Source organism: Sinohyriopsis cumingii, chromosome 2 (genome assembly GCF_028554795.1).
Source record: "Sinohyriopsis cumingii isolate HCF-2022 chromosome 2, ASM2855479v2, whole genome shotgun sequence".
NCBI lineage: Eukaryota > Metazoa > Mollusca > Bivalvia > Unionida > Unionidae > Sinohyriopsis > Sinohyriopsis cumingii.
The window spans coordinates 96,713,405-96,731,648 of NC_142962.1; the positions used below are offsets into that span (position 1 = coordinate 96,713,405).

Sequence of the window (18,244 nt, forward strand, 5' to 3'; positions counted from 1 at the left end):
TGTGTCATTAAGAAGGGGTTAGGGACTTTCTGCATCACATGTGGCTTATTTTTCATATGGTCTTTAAATTTGTGGTTCAAGGTAAGCCATAGTAGATAAAGTAAACATCAGGCTAAGGCATCACTTCATCTGTTTATATAGCTAGACAGAGATAATTTCTATAAATAATTAATCTATATTTCTTTTCAGTGCATTGAATGACTTGAGCAGCTTACGAGAAGTAGTATCAATGGTCACAACAGCAGTATCAGGTATCAGAACACTAATTTAGTTCCATATCTGTGTGTGTGTGTGTGTGTGTGTGTGTATATATATATATATATATATATGTATATATATATATATATATATATATATATATATATATATATATATATATATATATATATATATATATATCTTTGAAATCCAGTGAAATTACTTAAAGTTCAGATGAAATCCAGTGAAATTATTTCAAGTTCAGATGCATCATGACTATCATATGGTATACTTTCAAAAAATAGCTTAGGATATGCTGCATTTTCTGGACATAGTTACATTTGAATGAAATGACTCAAAGTTTTAGTGCATATGATTTTTCTGAAATCAGCCAAATCACAGCTACACAAAAGCTAAGAGGCAGAATTTTAATCATTTTACTTTCTCATGTAGCATTAATAATTATATAGCTATGATTTCCTAAGGAACTGCAGTACCATGCAGTACCAGCTTATTGACTTAATTAATGCAATAACAGCTTATTGACTTAATGCAATAACAGCTTATTGACTTAATTGATGCAGTAACAGCTTATTGACTTAAAGCAATACCAGCTTATGGTCTTAATTATTGACTTAATGCAATAACAGCTTATTGACTTAATGCAATAACAGCTTGTCTTAATGCAATAACAGCTTATTGACCTAATGCAATAACAGCTTATTGACTTAATGCAATAACAGGTTATTGTCTTAATTGATCTACTAACTTCTTATTGTCTCAATTGATGCAGTAACAGCTTATTGACTTAATTGATGCAATAACAGCTTATTGACTCAATTAATGCATTAACAGCTTGTTGACTTAATGCAATAACAGCTTGTCTTAATGCAATAACAGCTTATTGACCTAATGCAATAACAGCTTATTGACTTAATGCAATAACAGCTTGTGGTCTTAATTAATGCAATAACAGCTTATTGACCTATTGCAATAACAGCTTATTGACTTAATGCAATAACAGCTTATTGACCTAATGCAATAACAGCTTATTGACTTAATGCAATAACAGGTTATTGTCTTAATTGATCTACTAACTTCTTATTGTCTTAATTGATGCAGTAACAGCTTATTGACTTAATTGATGCAATAACAGCTTATTGACTCAATTAATGCATTAACAGCTTATTGACTTAATTGATCCAAAAAACAGTTATTGTCTTAATTGATCCAATAACAGCTTATTGTCTTAATTGATGCAGTATTGACTTAATGTATTGAGACTTATTGGCCTATCCAGAACTTTTGGAATCTCTTGCAGATGAAACCTTGGAGCGGAGGATAAAAGTCCTGGAAAGAGAGAACAAAGAAATTTCAAGGAAGTTGCAAGGTTGGTTGGCTGCATATAATAAAACACATAAATAATCAAGTAACAAGTTGAACATCATTGTTTCATGACCAATCTACCAGTATAATCCATGCATTTATGTATCTTTGTACATATGTATACATGCATGCATAGATGGATGGATGGGATGGGATGGGATAGCTGGGCAAGTGATTAGAGACCCAGAATAGCTGAAAATTAACAGAATGAAGAACTTTTTACTCTACTGTTCAAAGACCCATTTTTGTGATGTGCCTGCATCAATTATTTTTACATTCATGGCATATTAGCAGTTGTTTGTTATCAGAACTCGTACTAACTACATATTGGAATGTCTTGAAAGTCTGCATCCACTTTCATCGTTAGGTCTGGTTGGTTCTGGATGAAAATAGTGTCCCTTCAATATATATCCAATAGGACTGCCATGGAAGTTGTCTTAAAATTCTTGTTATAGCCACTCATCATGTATGGATTGTCATGTCATTAATTGCTTTTCACCAAAAGACTTAATTGACCTAAAAGACAATGATGTTGATTTCATAGAATTGCTTTATCTGCCTGTACAGATGGTGTAATTAACATTGGATTTATACACAAAGACCTGTGATAGTGTTTGGTCCTGAAGGAGAAAATGTGCTAGTCTGACATTCCAGTTTGCATATTACAAGAACCATAATGAATATCTTACCAAAATTGTTTTATTTTTTATTTTTTCTTCCAAAATTCAAGTAATAATTATTTTAAGAGCTCCTAATGTAATAAAAATGAAAGAGAATGCATTTTCGTCCATTTGAAATAAGATGTTGTGAAAACTTCCTGTGATGTATACTTACAGATGCTACAGCGACGGTTCAGATGCTGAATAGTTGTGGTGCAAGTGGAGCAGCAGCATCTGGTGCAGCAGAATCTGAAGTACGGCAGCTGAAGGAGGAAGTGGCAGTTCTACACCGGGTCATTGCAGGTACATGATCAATTAAAAAATATTCCTTCCAATAAATCCTTTCATTTTAACACCTAAGTAGTGCCAAAACTGTATTTTTATTCAACTGAGAATGTCATTGACTGAGCAGAAAAAGACATGTTACATTTGAAGGCTGGTGGTTAATTGTTCAGACTTTGATTTACAAGTTTTGAGTTTTTGACTTAATACCAATCTTTTTTATTTGTATGGATGGTATATTGTTATTCCTTAAAATTCTTTTTATAAAAATTGTTTGTTTGGTTTACACAAATCTTTGGCATGAATTCCAGCAGCTGTTCCCAAATTGACTTTGACTGAAGTTAACCATCCTGTGATGCAGAGAATGTGAACACTGCAACTGCTCTAACTACTGTTTAAACCTTGCCAAAATTGACTACCCTGTGATGCAGAGAATGCAAACACCTGCAACTTCTAATTCCTGTATCAACATTGACAAATGTTCACCATCCTGTGATACAGAGAATGCAAACACCTGCAGCTATAATTATTATATCAACCTTGACAAAAGCAAACCACCCTGTGATGCAGAAAATGTGAACACCTACAATGTTCCCCAATTACTGTATCACCCTTGACTGGTTAAGCACCCACTGTAAAAGAGTGTATAGAATTTGCACACTTGTAGCTGTCTGCCACTTTCTTAGTCAACCTGGAAGGAGGTTAACAGCTGCTTCTAATGCAGCAAGGGTTTGCTTAACTCTGGAACAATGTGTTGTCCATCTCAAACATACCACAGCTGTTTGCTACTGCAGTCTAGAGAAAATATTACTGTTTTCCTGAACTGTTGAGAAGAAGTCACTTACCATTGATGATTTGTCTTTCTTAATTGGATACTAGATATCTGCACTCCACAACCACCTTTTTCAGTTAGTCATTTTGGAAGGATTTTCTTCTTTTTCTTAAAGCTCATCTGGTTCCTGTATTCTACAAGCTTTTCGAGCAAGAATCTCGAAACCTCCAAATTAATTGTGATACTTAAGATTGCCTACATACAGTAATCAAATTGTTTTTTAATTTCATAGAATGATTTGAGTTGAGAACATTCTGAAAGTTCTGTGGTTATAGTTTTATTTTAATTAAAGTTACAGACTGTCATAGTTTTGGGAATTCGAACTAGAGTGTCTTGCAAAGTTGCTAAGTTTCAAGAAAACATGATTAGCCAAGTGAGCTTAGGAAATATTTCTGCTTCATTTAGTCATTTTCTGCCATCTGTTAACATGTGCTCTTTTCGACTTATAATAAACTAAAACTCTTCCAATTTTTACCAAACTTTGCAGAGAGTTTCTTCCCACATAGGCCTTTTAAATTTATACAAATGACCACTCCACTGTTCAGTATAACCACTATTACTAAAGATAGAAAATCCATGAAAAATTACTTCTAAAAAAGAAGGTTGAACAGAATTTGATCAAATGCGACAGAATGATACCAGTCTGCTATCAAATATGGTTGCCATTACTAAAAAATTGTTAAACATTTCAATGACTTGTTAAAAAACACAGCAGAATGTCACTAAATTTGAAAGTATCCAGGCAAAAAAAAAAAAAAAGAAACCTTCAAACAACAACTAAAAGTCCACTGAACAGAATTTGACGAGTCTTGACAAAGTATTATTGATGTGTAAAGGACCTCTAAAGTTTATATAAAATTATGCTGATTCACCATCAGATAGAGTTGCTGCTATTAAAAATAGCTAAAATAGGCTAAATCTAAAACTTGAACAACTTCTTTGCAAAATGCACTGGACACAGTTTGACTAAATTTGTCAGTAAACATCCTGGTATGATGACCTTTCGAATTTTTACAAAATAAGTCAGTTCTCCTTGTAAAACAACCATCATTACCTAAAAATACTTCTTAACATTGTTTTCTCAAAAAGCTGTAAACAGAATGTAACCAAATTTGACATATTCCTGGCCTAGATGCTTTTCAGTTTTCTACCAAGGATGCCAATCAGCAATCATATCTGGCTTCTGTTACTAAAATTATAAAAACCTTTAACAACCAAAAAACCGCTTCGGTGGCCTAGTGGTTAGAGCATCCGCCTTGGATGCAGGAGGTCATGGGTTCGATCCCCTGCCGAGTCATGCCAAAGACTTACAAAAATGGTACTAACAACTTCCTCGCTTGGTGCTCAGCATTAAGAGGTTAGTGTTAGGACTGGTCGGCCCGGTGTCAGGATAATGTGACTGGGTGGGACATCATACTACATGTCTGCGGCATGATGCCACAGTGCTAGACATCACTATAAACTGCCACATTGCAGACATCGGAGCAATATGACTGAAAAATTGTTAAAGTTACGTTAAAAATCCAAATCAGATCACAAATCAACACAACAACCCAAAAAAGCTCAACTGAATTGGACAACAAGTGTCAGTACCTTAAAGGCGTTTCAAAAGATGCCGACTATCCATCAGATGTGGTTGTTGTTACTAGCAGTAAAAGATATTCCAACAACTTATCTCAGTAAACCATGTAACAGAATTTGACCAACTTTGACAGAAATCTTTCTGGCATAAAGTCCTTTCACTATTGGACAAATGATGATGTGCAATCAAATATGGATGAAAATTTAGAAAATATAATGCCTTGAAAAGAGTTATTTCATAACATTTGGCATCACCATCATTGGAAGAAATTGATACAGAAAGCTTTCTTCTTACCTAGATTTTGTGGCCAGCTGCTCTTGCAATAAGGTATAGGTACAGGCGATCAATCTTGGTCCACTTGGGCCTCTTGTTATTAGGAAGGAATGGGGAAGGGACATGTTGTGATGTGGTTTCTGCTTTGTCCTTGTCATTTAAGGAAACATTTATTTCTAGGTGCTTGCATGCAAGTGTAGTTTCTTTATTCTATCAGCTAATTGCTTTAATTGCTATGGTTGTCATTGTTGCTGAACCTATTAATAGCAAGGCAGAAATGTTTTTCTGGCAGCAACAGCATCATCAGCAACAGTAGTAACATTTTGTGTTAGTAAGACTCGAGGCACAACAGGAAAATTTTTTCGCTTCATATTATTAATAATTTTATTATTCAGAATCTCAGTCAGAAATATCCTCAGTAGAACAAGACTTGAAGAAGGCTGTGGATGCAAAGGTTGATATGGATAGAAAGACAAAGCATCTAGAAGAGGAAAAAGCTGCTTTGGAAAAGGTGAGGGTTTGAATGCATTCCTGCAAATTTTCTGAAAGCTGAATTTTATTCTCTAACCAGGCCATAAGTCTAATGAACTTCTGTTATGGTCTTCTATATTCAGTTGTCCATTCGTAGTTATTTTTATGAAGTTCATTCTAAAAACTGCTTACCCAAGTTGTTTTTTTGCATATTATTTCATAGGGAATAAATGGCATCAAGGCTATTCAAATTCATTCAGTGGATACCATTTGATTATTTAATAAGGTCACTATTGTGAAGAAGAAAAAAGTCTTTAAATAACCTCTTAAAAACCATTCATTGGAATTGGACAGAAAAAGCATCTGGGCATAAAGGTCTTTCCTATTTGTGCAGATGTTGGCAGTCCACCATCAGAGATTTCTCGCATTACTGGAAATAGAAAAATCTTGAAATGCTTCTTGTTAAAAACTGCTTGATGGAATTGTACCAAACGTAACAGAAAGCATCATGTCATAATGGGTTTAAAATTCTGTACAAATGATGACAAACTGCTAATCAAATATGACAAGTAATATTAAAAATGAAAACTCCATTCAATAACTTCTCAAAAGCCATTGAACAAAATTTGACGGAAGAAGTAGTCATAGAGGGCTTTCAGTTTTGTACAAATAATGTCAGTCTTCCATAAAATTTGACAACTATTGCGTAAAATAAAATAAAAAACTTTTACGTGACTTCTCAAATGCACCAAACAGAATTTGGCCAAATTTCAACAGAAAGTATCTTGACACGGAGTGTTTTATGCAATTGTACAAATGATCCTGATCTGTACAAAAGTATCTTGACACGGAGTGTTTTATGCAGTTGTACAAATGATCCTGATCTGTACAAAAGTATCTTGACGGAGTGTTTTATGCAGTTGTACAAATGATCCTGATCTGTACAAAAGTATCTTGACATGGAGTGTTTTATGCAGTTGTACAAATGATCCTGATCTGTACAAAAGTATCTTGACACGGAGTGTTATATGCAGTTGTACAAATGATCCTGATCTGTACAAAAGTATCTTGACACGGAGTGTTTTATGCAGTTGTACAAATGATCCTGATCTGATAGCACTGCTGCTAAAACTGGAAAATCTGTTAAGTACTTCTCAAAAAGCAACTGGCACGATTTGACCATAGTTGACAGAAAGGATCCTGATAAAATGGGCTTTCACATTTAACAAATGATGCCAGTTCACTATAAAGTTGCTCTGGCATTACTAAATGTATGACAGCATTCAAATGGCATTATAACAAAAAGGTCACTTGACAAAATTTTACCAACTTTGATGGAAAACATACCAGCATATTGGACATATGACCATCGTGCAATCAAATATGAGTAAAGATACAAGAAATAGAGAAGCATAAAAAATGTTGTTTTCTTAACATGTTTAATCAACAGCATTGGAAACTGTTTTGGCCTCATCTTTATAAAAGTAGAGGAAGTTATTGTACAATCTACAGGTTTACATATATATATATATATATATATATATATATATATATATATATATATATATATATATATGCTGTCATTGAATGTCAACCTTTCCTTTATCCTAAGTGCTATGCAGGTTCCATAGAACATATCCCCAGGGAGGGGGCTGTGGGGGCATAATTTGTTCATGTAATGAGAGATTAATTCTTGGTTAAGTTTTTACATTTAGCTCAGGGTTTTTTCACACAGTTATACTTGCAACCATCAAACATGGTGAGGAGACATATTTTTACGAGTTCTGCACTTGTATCATAAAAGTAAGTCACTATAACTTAGTTTGTCACTTTTCACTGACTTTACTTTTGTGGTTTTAAGTTTATTTCTCAAGCTTCATTCATACTAGAAACATAAAACTACCTAATTGCATTTCATACTAGAAACATAAAACTACCTAATTGCAGTTATCTCTTTTCATACCAAGACATTTCAACAAACATGGTAATGGGCCAACTCTTCTTGCATTTGGCTGTTAGGCTGATATCAGCCAAGTTTGCCATCTTGGGTCAGCTTGGGCCTATTGTTTCAGGAAAGCAAGCTTGATTTGAAAACTGAACCCTCTGTTCAGATTGGCTCAAGTTGTTTTAAAGATTAGGTTTATTTCAGATGTACATTAACTTACCCATAACAAAACAAAAAAATTATTTGAACTTTTTTTAAGTAACCTTTTTTAGGTATCACTATAAACTATCACACTGCATACATCATGGCAATATGACTAAAAAATTGGTAAAGCTATGTCGTGCAAATGAATTAATTTGAAATCTTCATCCTTAGCAAATTGAATCTGCAGAAGTGAAATTGTTTTCGTTTTTTTAGGAACTTCAAGATTTTCGAGATAAATACAAAGTTCAGGCCAGGGAATTAAAAGAAGCAGTTGCCAAACAGAAAATAGCCTTAGAAAGATACACGGAGACAAATGATACGTAAGTTTGAAATCCATTTTATGTCTCTCATTTCACATAAAACTCATTTTGTGTTCAAATCCTAAGGTTTAATTACCTTTGATTGATCAGTTCATAATAATGCATGGAAACCATAACACATCTTGCACATTTTAGCTTTCATTACTTTGGACACGTATGCTTACTCTGCAACTTCTCTGATTGGAAACATACTCCAAATATCAAGAAAAGCAGAGTATTTCCTGATCCTGTTTACTGCTTTCCAGTGGCACAAATCTATGATGACTTTAGAAAACTGGCAAGAGAAACCTGAAAGAAAATGGAGATATTTCTCATCTGCTTAGCCAGCCACAACAACCGGTGTTTCATCCAAATCCATAGCTGTTGAAAATAACCATATAGATCATATTAAGCAAGCCTTGAGGAACAAACAGGTCTCGCAACAAGTAGTGAGAGATTTACCCCAGCACGAAGGCCCTTCACTTCGAAAAGCAAGAGTGGAGAATTTTCTTATAATAGTGTGAACATGAACAAGTTTCTCCACTTTATACATCAATAACTTCAATAGCCAATTCTACTTTGGCTCATTGTAGTTAAACAGTCACAATAAAAGACTTTTGTTACACAATCTGAGACATGCTTTGTCATCATGAAAGAGAGGACATACGATAAAACACCTTTCCAATCTTCTAATTTTGATTTCACATGCCCAAAGGCATTGGCTCTGTGCCCAAAATGGAATCTGTCATGGGTTCTAACTGGACTTATTCACCTTTTGCACCACTCTTAAGAACATCATTGGTTCACCTCTCTTATAAAACTTCCTTCTCATATGAGCTACACCAGTCAGAATCCGCAAAAAAAATACTTGCTTTGTTGGTTGACCCAAACTGCTTAAAATTCCGACAAAACAAGTCAGTGTCTCTCATGAGCAATCAGTCTTTTGTGGTGAAACCCCTTTTGGGCCTTGACCTTTCAGCTTGGGGTCATCATCAGGACCCAGTGAGAGCGTTGAAGTGGTTCCTGAAAAATATCAGTCTAGTGCGACAAGGGAGGTCCTGTCTATTTTTACCTCAGAAGGACGGAAAGGACTGTGTTAGCATAGGCTGAGTCAGCCTGGATAAGATGAGCTAACCATTCTGCATACAGAGAATAAACCCCAAATTAAGTGAGCTTGTTACACATTTCAGCTCATAAATTTATGGGAGTTGCAGCAAGTATTTCATTTAAAGGTATACATAGGATTTGGTGTCAGTCCCTATATCAAGGGGAGATCAACCTGTCACATGTGGCCTGACAACATTTAGCTCCTAGAGCTAAAATTGTTTAGCTGGGAAGGCTTGATTTGCGAGTTAGTAGTACTATTACTAGGATACTATCATCAGGTAAGTTTTATCGAAGAAATATTTTACTAGAAAAATTTGTTTCTTGCATATCTAAGAGTAGTAGTCACACAGGTATGTATAAAACTTTGTGGAGGGTAAGTACAGATTTTGTTCTTGAAAATTGCAGAAATTACTCCCAAATTACAGCGTTTTGGGCTTGTGATTACAGATTTTCACTTCTATGAGTTAGCACTTCTGGTATTGATAATGTAATATACTTGAGATGAACATAGCAGCAGGTGTGAAACTGTAAACCATGTTGGCAATAACCATTTGATTTATTAATGAGTGAATAATGATCTCCAACAACAGTTGAATCTTTCTGAGAAAGACGGGGGAAAGAATAAATGACATAAGTCTTGTATTAATTAAAACATGTTATTAACCATGCCTTCCACTACTACACACCAAAACAGGGAGTAGCATGTTTTATTATAACAACCAATTCCTCAACTCCTACATTTTAAATGGGACTGTTTCAGTCAGTATCCAACTACAGTGCATGAAGCATGGCAACGAATCGTGACCTGTTTATGTCCAAGTGATTTGAATCTGGGGTCTCTATTTCTGATTACATTTGACTAAAATTAAAAGTATTGAGTCTGATTTTTAAAACATAGATGTGCAACCTCCTCCAAGTTGCAGGCCAGATAAGTGATTTTTAAAGTTGCACCATGTGATGTGAATAAATGGATAAAACCAGGTTGCTGGCTGGATCTGTTGGCCGTAGGTTGCACATGCTTAGACTAGACCATCACATGTCACAGACCCAAGCCTGTGATCATTTAAGATGGAGGTTAAATCTTTGAAGACTGGAAATATGTTCTTTATTTAAGATTATCGTGATTTGTAAACCTAAACTTCATTAATGTTTCATGTAACAGTGAAATGAATCGGTAATTTTGCAATTTCAATACACAATTTGACACTTAAGTTGGATAATCTGTTCAAAACAATATTTTCCATAACAAAAATCACTTTTCCATCTTCAGTGGCCATGAAATGTTTTTAATCATTTGCATCTTTATCTCTGTATCATATTAGTTGTGTATTGCAGTATGTATTCATAAGTGGCATATGTGTGGGATTTCACCCCTACCTAATTCTCATTCTTAGTTAGAAATTTCTTATTACAAACTTCTTTAACAGAAATGTTCTAACGGACAAGCAGTCTTTTTCTCATTTATGCAGTAGACACTAAAAATTTATGAAAATGGATAAAAGTAATAATTTCTTAGACGTTTATTGCAGATAAACTAAAGGGCAGTATTATGAGGTCTATGAGAAAAATGTTTTTTGCTCTTTTTCATAGGCTGCTGAAGGCTCAGTCAAAAGTAAAGGAAATTACGAGAGAATGTCGAAAGAAAGAAGAGGAAGCTGATGAGTACAGGAGGAAATTGGAAAGCCTCAAAAATGAAAGGCGACGGATGGAAAAAAGTATTACTGAGGTAATTCTGTGTAATATTCACCACTCTTAGAGTTGAAGATACCATCAATGTCAACATTTTTGTAAACGGGAATGTTTTATACCTTAAATGGAGGAAATGAATTTGTCAAAACATCCATTACTTTGAATACTTTAATAAATAAAATTAATAAACATTTATTCAGTAATAATTCAAGAAAAATCTAATTGCCAAATTTGCATATTTGACAAATTTGCCCTATTTGACAAATTTGCAGGATCATAATGACATTGCAATTATGATTTGCAGTAGTCTCATGTATTGTGAGAGAGATTCTAAAATAATATATCTGGGATAAGATTGTTCTATCTTCCCTGTGGACATTTGCAGTGGATATGAGGGAGACAAATTTTCCTTTACTTTATATTTGTTGTATTTGAACCCTGTTACCAACATGAGTGCCTGTCATGTGTTTTTAGAAAATATAATTTTTAAGTTGAAAAATGTGCAGACTCTTTGTAACCTTTTACTGAAGGAAGAGTCTCATAGTTTGTTAAAATTGACATATGAATAAATATATAGAGAAGTCTTGTAATTGCCGAGAGAAAAGGGAAGCTAAATCAGTGTCCTTCTTGAATAATTTAACTGTAAGAGCTGAACAGTGCAAGCACCATCACATTAAACTCTTAAATGCTGGCATGTTTGCTTCTTCACTTGTTTAACCAGACTGACAACATTTATGTATTTTTGTTTACACTTTTTGCCTCTTTTTCAATGTTTCATAAATGAGGACATGTAATCAAAACTTGTGGAGATATGTCATCTTTGAAAGTACATTGTTTAACTTATAATTCCTTAAAAATCTAGTATTTATCACATGATTTTATTTTCAGTACTTCTTTAGTTATCATGAATATTTCAATCCCAGGGATGAGTTACATAACATGCTATAATCATTTTAATATCATGACTTTCTGTGCTATTCAGTCCACCGAAATCCTTGTTTTGTTTTTTAAAATGTGGATTCTCTTCATTCGGTACAGACACTCTTTTCATCTTTCCACTAACAACTTTCTACAGAGATTTCCAGGATTATTTATATAACATGATACTTCTATCAAACATCAAAAGCACTTTCATTCTTTTAGCTCTTGTTGATTGTGTGACCTTTGGGTGCAAGCAGATAATTACACATGACTTTCAGCTCTTGTTGATTGTGTGACCTTTGGGTGCAAGCAGATAATTACACATGCCTTTTAGCTCTTGTTGATTGTGTGACCTTTGGGTGCAAGCAGATAATTACACATGCCTTTTAGCTCTTGTTGATTGTGTGACCTTTGGGTGCAAGCAGATAATTACACATGCCTTTTAGCTCTTGTTGATTGTGTGACCTTTGAGTGCAAGCAGATAATTACACATGACATTTAGCTCTTGTTGATTGTGTGACCTTTGGGTGCAAGCAGATACTTACACATGACTTTCAGCTCTTGTTGATTGTGTGACCTTTGGGTGCAAGCAGATAATTACACATGACATTTAGCTCTTGTTGATTGTGTGACATTTGGGTGCAAACAGATAATTACTCATGACATTTAGCTCTTGTTGATTGTGTGACATTTGGGTGCAAGCAGATAATTACACATGACATTTAGCTCTTGTTGATTGTGTGACCTTTGGGTGCAAGCAGATACTTACACATGACTTTCAGCTCTTGTTGATTGTGTGACCTTTGGGTGCAAGCAGATAATTACACATGACATTTAGCTCTTGTTGATTGTGTGACCATTGGGTGCAAGCAGATAATTACACATGACATTTATGGATCAGCTGCAAAAAATGTGCGGGAGAAAGATACATTTATTTTTATTGTGTTTTATTTAATTTGTTCTAAATTGCTGAAAAACTACTCTCTTTGACATACTACAGCTCCAGGGTCAAGTTGAGGAGTACTGGGCAGATTTAAGTCGAGAGAAAAAGCTACGAGAACGGTCTGAGACTTACGCTCGTGATTTGGAACAAGAAATGGAGACAATTAGACAGAAACCAGGCATTGATGCAAGTAACAAGCATTCTGAGCTCACTTCAGAAATCAACAGGTATGTGTAGGACAAGTTTATTAAATTCCCATTTATAGATATTAACTTACAGTGAACATAAAATAAACTTTGCTTTAGAAACAGAATGTCAAGGCTAAGCGTTGTTAGTTGTTTGAATGTCTTGGGGTCGGGATTATCCCCTCCTAGTTTGCCCTCAAACCTTAATCACTCCAAAAGACACTGCTTAATCCAGTCATTTTCTGACCATGAAATGCACCCTTTATTTTCTTCAAATCCTCACCCATAACAACATCATTGATAATTATTGTTGGTAGTGGTTGTGGTGTACTCTTGCACACAATTTATTTAGTTCAGATGCAGTGATTTATCTGTCAATAGTTTTTTTTCCTGGTTTTGGTGTTAATTACTTGAGAAAATGTAATAATCTCATCCACCATCTCCCCCCCCCCTTCTCATATAATGCATTGTGAAATGTCAGTCAAAATGAACCCGTAAAGAGATCAAAGATGCTAGCCATGAGGATTGGTACCATAGCACTAAGATGGTTCCACTGAAAGGAATCATATTTCCATTGGTATTGTAAAAACTGGGTTTATCCTGAAACCCCATTTCCCAGCTATATTTCTTTTTAACTGTCACTGTTTCTAATTGTATAAATGAGTTAGACAAAAGAAGCTTTCACGTCATAAACTGTTGTTTTCTATTCAGATTGAAAGCAGAATTGGAAAGGAAAGATGTCGAATTAGAGCAACAGAGCAGACTGAATACAAAGTTTCAGAATGAAGTGAAAGAACTGCGATACCAACTGAGTGAAGGAGAAAGCAATCAACGGGATCTTTTGTCGAAGCTTAATATGGTAAAGGGCAAAATCAATGACCAAGAGTCCATGGACGAATTGCAGAGGTCTGTTAAAAAATACCAGGCCCAGGCAGAACATGCAGAAGAGGAGCTTAAAACGTTGGCTGAAGAAAATGAGAAACAACGTGAAGAGCTATCTGCAGTAAGTTTTCTTTTTCTTTCATTTTTTCCTGCCTCTGCAAGAAAAGGAGGGAATAATATCAGAGCTTCCATCCTTCCATTTGTCACACATTTGTTTCATCTGTTTAACTTCAAAGCCTTTTGAGATTAAAGGATGAAACTTGATGACCTTGTATTTCATCATTAGTCTGTGTTACATACCACATTGGCAGTGTAATCTTTAAAGTAAAGGTCACTCCTCAATTTTACATTTTACAACATTAGGCTCGTTAACTTTAAAGCTATTTTAGATTAAGGTGTGTAACATACAATATTAGGGATCGAGTCTTCATCGTCAAGTTCACAGCTCAGTATTTTATGATTTCTTCAGACATTCCCTTCTGATTTATAAATTTAAAATATTTGAGATTAAGAGATGAAACTTGATATGATTATACAATATTTCTCTAAGTTATGTCACACAACTTTTGGAGCTGCTATATTCAAGTACAAGGTCATGGCTCAGTAATTTGTTTTCCGTCACACAGTTGTTGTTGATCTAAGGTTGTGTATTTATTTTGGAATGCAGCATAAATTCAATTACTTTGTTTCTAGTATTTTTTATAATTAAAACTTAAGAAGAAAAAACAAAATGAGTATGTAATAAAAAGGTTACTGCATTTATATTGAAAAAATAAACTTGTTTTTTTTAATGCTAATACTGCATTCCCAAGGTTATGCAATATTACTCTGAAAAACTGTCATATTTTCCCATACAAATGCAGTAACCTATAAATATTACATGAAATATTGCAATATTAGTGCAATGTATTGATTTAAGAAAGGATTAAAGATTGTTTTATCATTTATTGAAATAAGGAATGCAAACTGCAAAAAAAAATAACTAAAATCTGATGCAGCATAAAAAATCTAGCATGTAAATGTGATTTCTGTATGCTCTTACTGTTTTGGAAACTCCATATGATTTTAGTTTCAGTTGTTATGCACTTTAGACAATAGTTCCAATCTCTCAAAAAAAACAAAGTTACAAAGTTATAATGGAAAGTCTTTCTTGTCCCTTTTTTGTGGCTGGACACTTTGTGACTTATCATTGAAGCATGTAAAAAATGGGAGAGTTATTTTGTGCCAGTGAGCTTTGGTAAGGTTCTTTAGGTTGGCAGCAGTACTTTAGCTTTATATCAGAATTATCTTTATACGATGGACTCCTATGCGTAGACATCAGTGATCTATGGTCTCTTGTTATGACCAATTTTCCTTGGACAGTGCTTGTTCATATTCTATGTTGATTCATGGTTCAAAGGGAAAAGTTAAGATAAGCCTCACATACTCTGCACACAGCAATTGCCTCATCAGTCTTTCCATTCATTTTTTTTTTCTTCTCTTGATGAGTCCTTATGGCTGACCACACTTTAAACAGGGTTCATATTATCTTTGAAGGTCTTTGGCAGTTTGGGAAAAATGAGGTAGCATTTTCAAGTTTGGGAAACATTGAGCAGATTACCCTGAGGTCTTTAAAAGTCTTTGAAAATTGAAATAAACCCAAACATTTTAGCAGTGCTGATGTCTGATAAGATAATTTATTTTTTATTAAATCTTATGCATAAGTTACATATTTCTGAAATAACAATGAATGTTAACCTATCTTCCAGATCATTATAAAGCAATTTTGGGAAATTAATTATAGTTTGAATTTTATCATTAAACAATATTGTAGTATTTTGCATTCATTGTTTGCTCATATAATATAACTTGTATACAAAATTTTAGCGAAAATAGGTCTTGGAAATCTATGTGGTCTTTGAAAGTTTGGGAAAAGTCTTTCAATTTATCATGCTGAATTCAGTATGAACCCTATTAAAGTTTTTCCCAAGATCATACACAGCCTCAAGATCAGTGTGAATCATCAGTGTTAGCATGGTGCTTATTTGTTAACAAAGAGAGGTTAAAGCTTCAACAGGATGAAGATTCACATCATTGTAACGTTTCATTACCTATGCTGCAACTTCCCATGGAAACAAAGTGTAAATGTTACAGAAGCATATTACTGAAGGTACAGCTGTGGAATTCAAAAGGCCATTGTTATTGGAAACTTGTAGTGGTGAAATATTGTTAATATTAATATTTTGTAAGCCATATGTTTTGTTCGTATCTTAACTCTATAAACTGGAAGAAACTTTGTCATGTGTACCCTGCAAGAAGTCCCTTCCTTGCCTCAATACGCAGAAGGTACAATGTCATAATGCAAGGCACTTTGTTGCACGCAACTTTAAACCACATATTATTGTTATATTTTCAGAAAAACACTCTGTTGGAGAATGTGATGAAAGAAAAGATCAGTATGGAGTTGGAGATAAAAGAAATCTATGAAAAACGAGAGTCTGTCACACAATGGGAGGCTCAGATTTCTGAAATCATAAAGTGGTGAGTTTGGATTATTTATTCATGTATATTGTACTTTAGACTGTGAAGGAAGTAGACCCGTGTCTGCCATAGTATCATGTATACCAGCAGACCAGTAGAGCTCAAGTACAATGTACCAGATCTAAAAACCATTGTCTCCCATAGTAGCAACAGATCAGTAGACCCAGATTTGCCATAATACAATATGCCAGCAGATCAGTAGACCCAGATTTGCCATAATACAATATGCCAGCAGATCAGTAGACCCAGATTTGCCATAATACAATATGCCAGCAGATCAGTAGACCCAGCTTTGCCATAGTATAATATGCCAGTAGATCAGTAGACCCAGATTTGCCATAGTACAATATGCCAGTAGATCAGTAGACCCAGATTTGCCATAGTTCAATATGCCAGCAGATCAGTAGACCAGATTTGCCATAGTACAATATGCCAGCAGATCAGTAGACCCAGATTTGACAATAGAATATGCCAGCAAATTAGTAGACCCAGATTTGCCATAATAAAATATGCCAGATTTGTAATAGTACAATATGCCAGCAGATCATCGGATCCAGATTTGCTGTAGTAAAACGGAGATCAACTTAACACAAATATTTCCATTGGCAAGCAGGACCAGGTCACATGGAAATTTACTGGCCCTCCATAAAACCAACTTACCCTTCCAGGTAAGACAATTATAACAAATTTCAGGGACCTTGCTGCTTGCAACTGTTCCTCCTTAAAACCAATAAGCCATCAGGCCAGTGGCTAAGTTGATCCTGTATAAAATGGGATGTTGAATTGTTGCAGTACTTAATATTGTCATTATTGCACTATGTTTGTAAAGGAAAGGTAGATAATTCTAATTTTGTAGAATCTTAAATGATTGCAAACACTGGTGCAATAAAAAGAAGCCAAAGAATATAAGATATTAAATGTACTTGCTTTATACAAACCAGACTATGCATTTGAGTCATTTGTGCGTGGGTTAACTTATCCATTGATTAATCAAAATTAATGATGGAAAGAAAATCATGTGGACCACAAACAAGGCTCCTCACAAAATATGAGATTGGCACCACTAGCCAGAGATTCCCTAATCTTGCATCTGGTATTAACAGGAAATTCTGATTGTCCTATATGTATTTATTCACATATGATTTTTATTAATTTGCACCATGCTCCCTTTGTTATCAGTATAACCCACTAGTAAGCCAATTTCCAAATAGACTATTGAAAACTCCACATTTCATTGAACCTCACCCTAAGTAGATGTAAAGGAAGTGTGCAGACTCGTTTGCAGGATTTTTACTTTTTAAATATAATATTTTTGCTTTGTCACATTTCAAAGCAAGAGAACAAGATTTATTATTTTGAAATTATGTTATCTTCTGAATAGGTCATTATCAGTGGGAAAATATTGTTAAAAATTGAGTTATTATATACTTTTTTCTTAAAAACATTTGGAATGCTTTATTACATCAGTGGAATAAATTCTTATTGCAATAGTTGTTTTGTCACATTCATATCACAATATACTGATATTCGATAATATCACACACCCTATTGTATAATACCCCAGATCAGTATCCTCTTGTTTTCTGTAGTATAATGTAGCACCAGCTGATTGAGCTTTTCACATAAAATGATTACAGTGTTCCAGTCCTAAACTAAAATGGTGCCTATCTGACGGCCATTATGGTTGCCTTTGTGAGCATCTTTAAAATCTGAATGAATCGTCATATTGACATGAGGTTTTCATTACAAGACTTCTTATGATGTTTAGTTGGGCCTAAATGAAAAAAGCCACTGCTCCTTAGCAACATGGGTTTTCACTGAAACATTATGTAGCTGCTTCTGCAGGTTCTCATCTGACCTCCAACT

The 18,244-nt window shown here is 34.4% G+C and overlaps 1 protein-coding gene across 5 annotated transcripts in view; it reads left to right on the top strand.

Moving 5' to 3' along the window:
- Positions 1-18,244, top strand: part of LOC149805431 (serine/threonine-protein kinase MRCK alpha-like) — a 183,280-nt gene that overhangs the window by 66,493 nt on the left and 98,543 nt on the right. For all 5 annotated transcript variants that reach the window (XM_089950010.1, XM_089950011.1, XM_089950013.1 and 2 more), the window contains exons 12-20: positions 190-251; positions 1,520-1,588; positions 2,421-2,546; positions 5,608-5,723; positions 8,046-8,152; positions 10,829-10,964; positions 12,849-13,018; positions 13,688-13,979; positions 16,254-16,378. In XM_089950010.1, the coding sequence (XP_089806136.1) occupies positions 190-251; positions 1,520-1,588; positions 2,421-2,546; positions 5,608-5,723; positions 8,046-8,152; positions 10,829-10,964; positions 12,849-13,018; positions 13,688-13,979; positions 16,254-16,378 (1,203 nt within the window). The remainder of the gene's footprint in view (positions 1-189; positions 252-1,519; positions 1,589-2,420; positions 2,547-5,607; positions 5,724-8,045; positions 8,153-10,828; positions 10,965-12,848; positions 13,019-13,687; positions 13,980-16,253; positions 16,379-18,244) is intronic.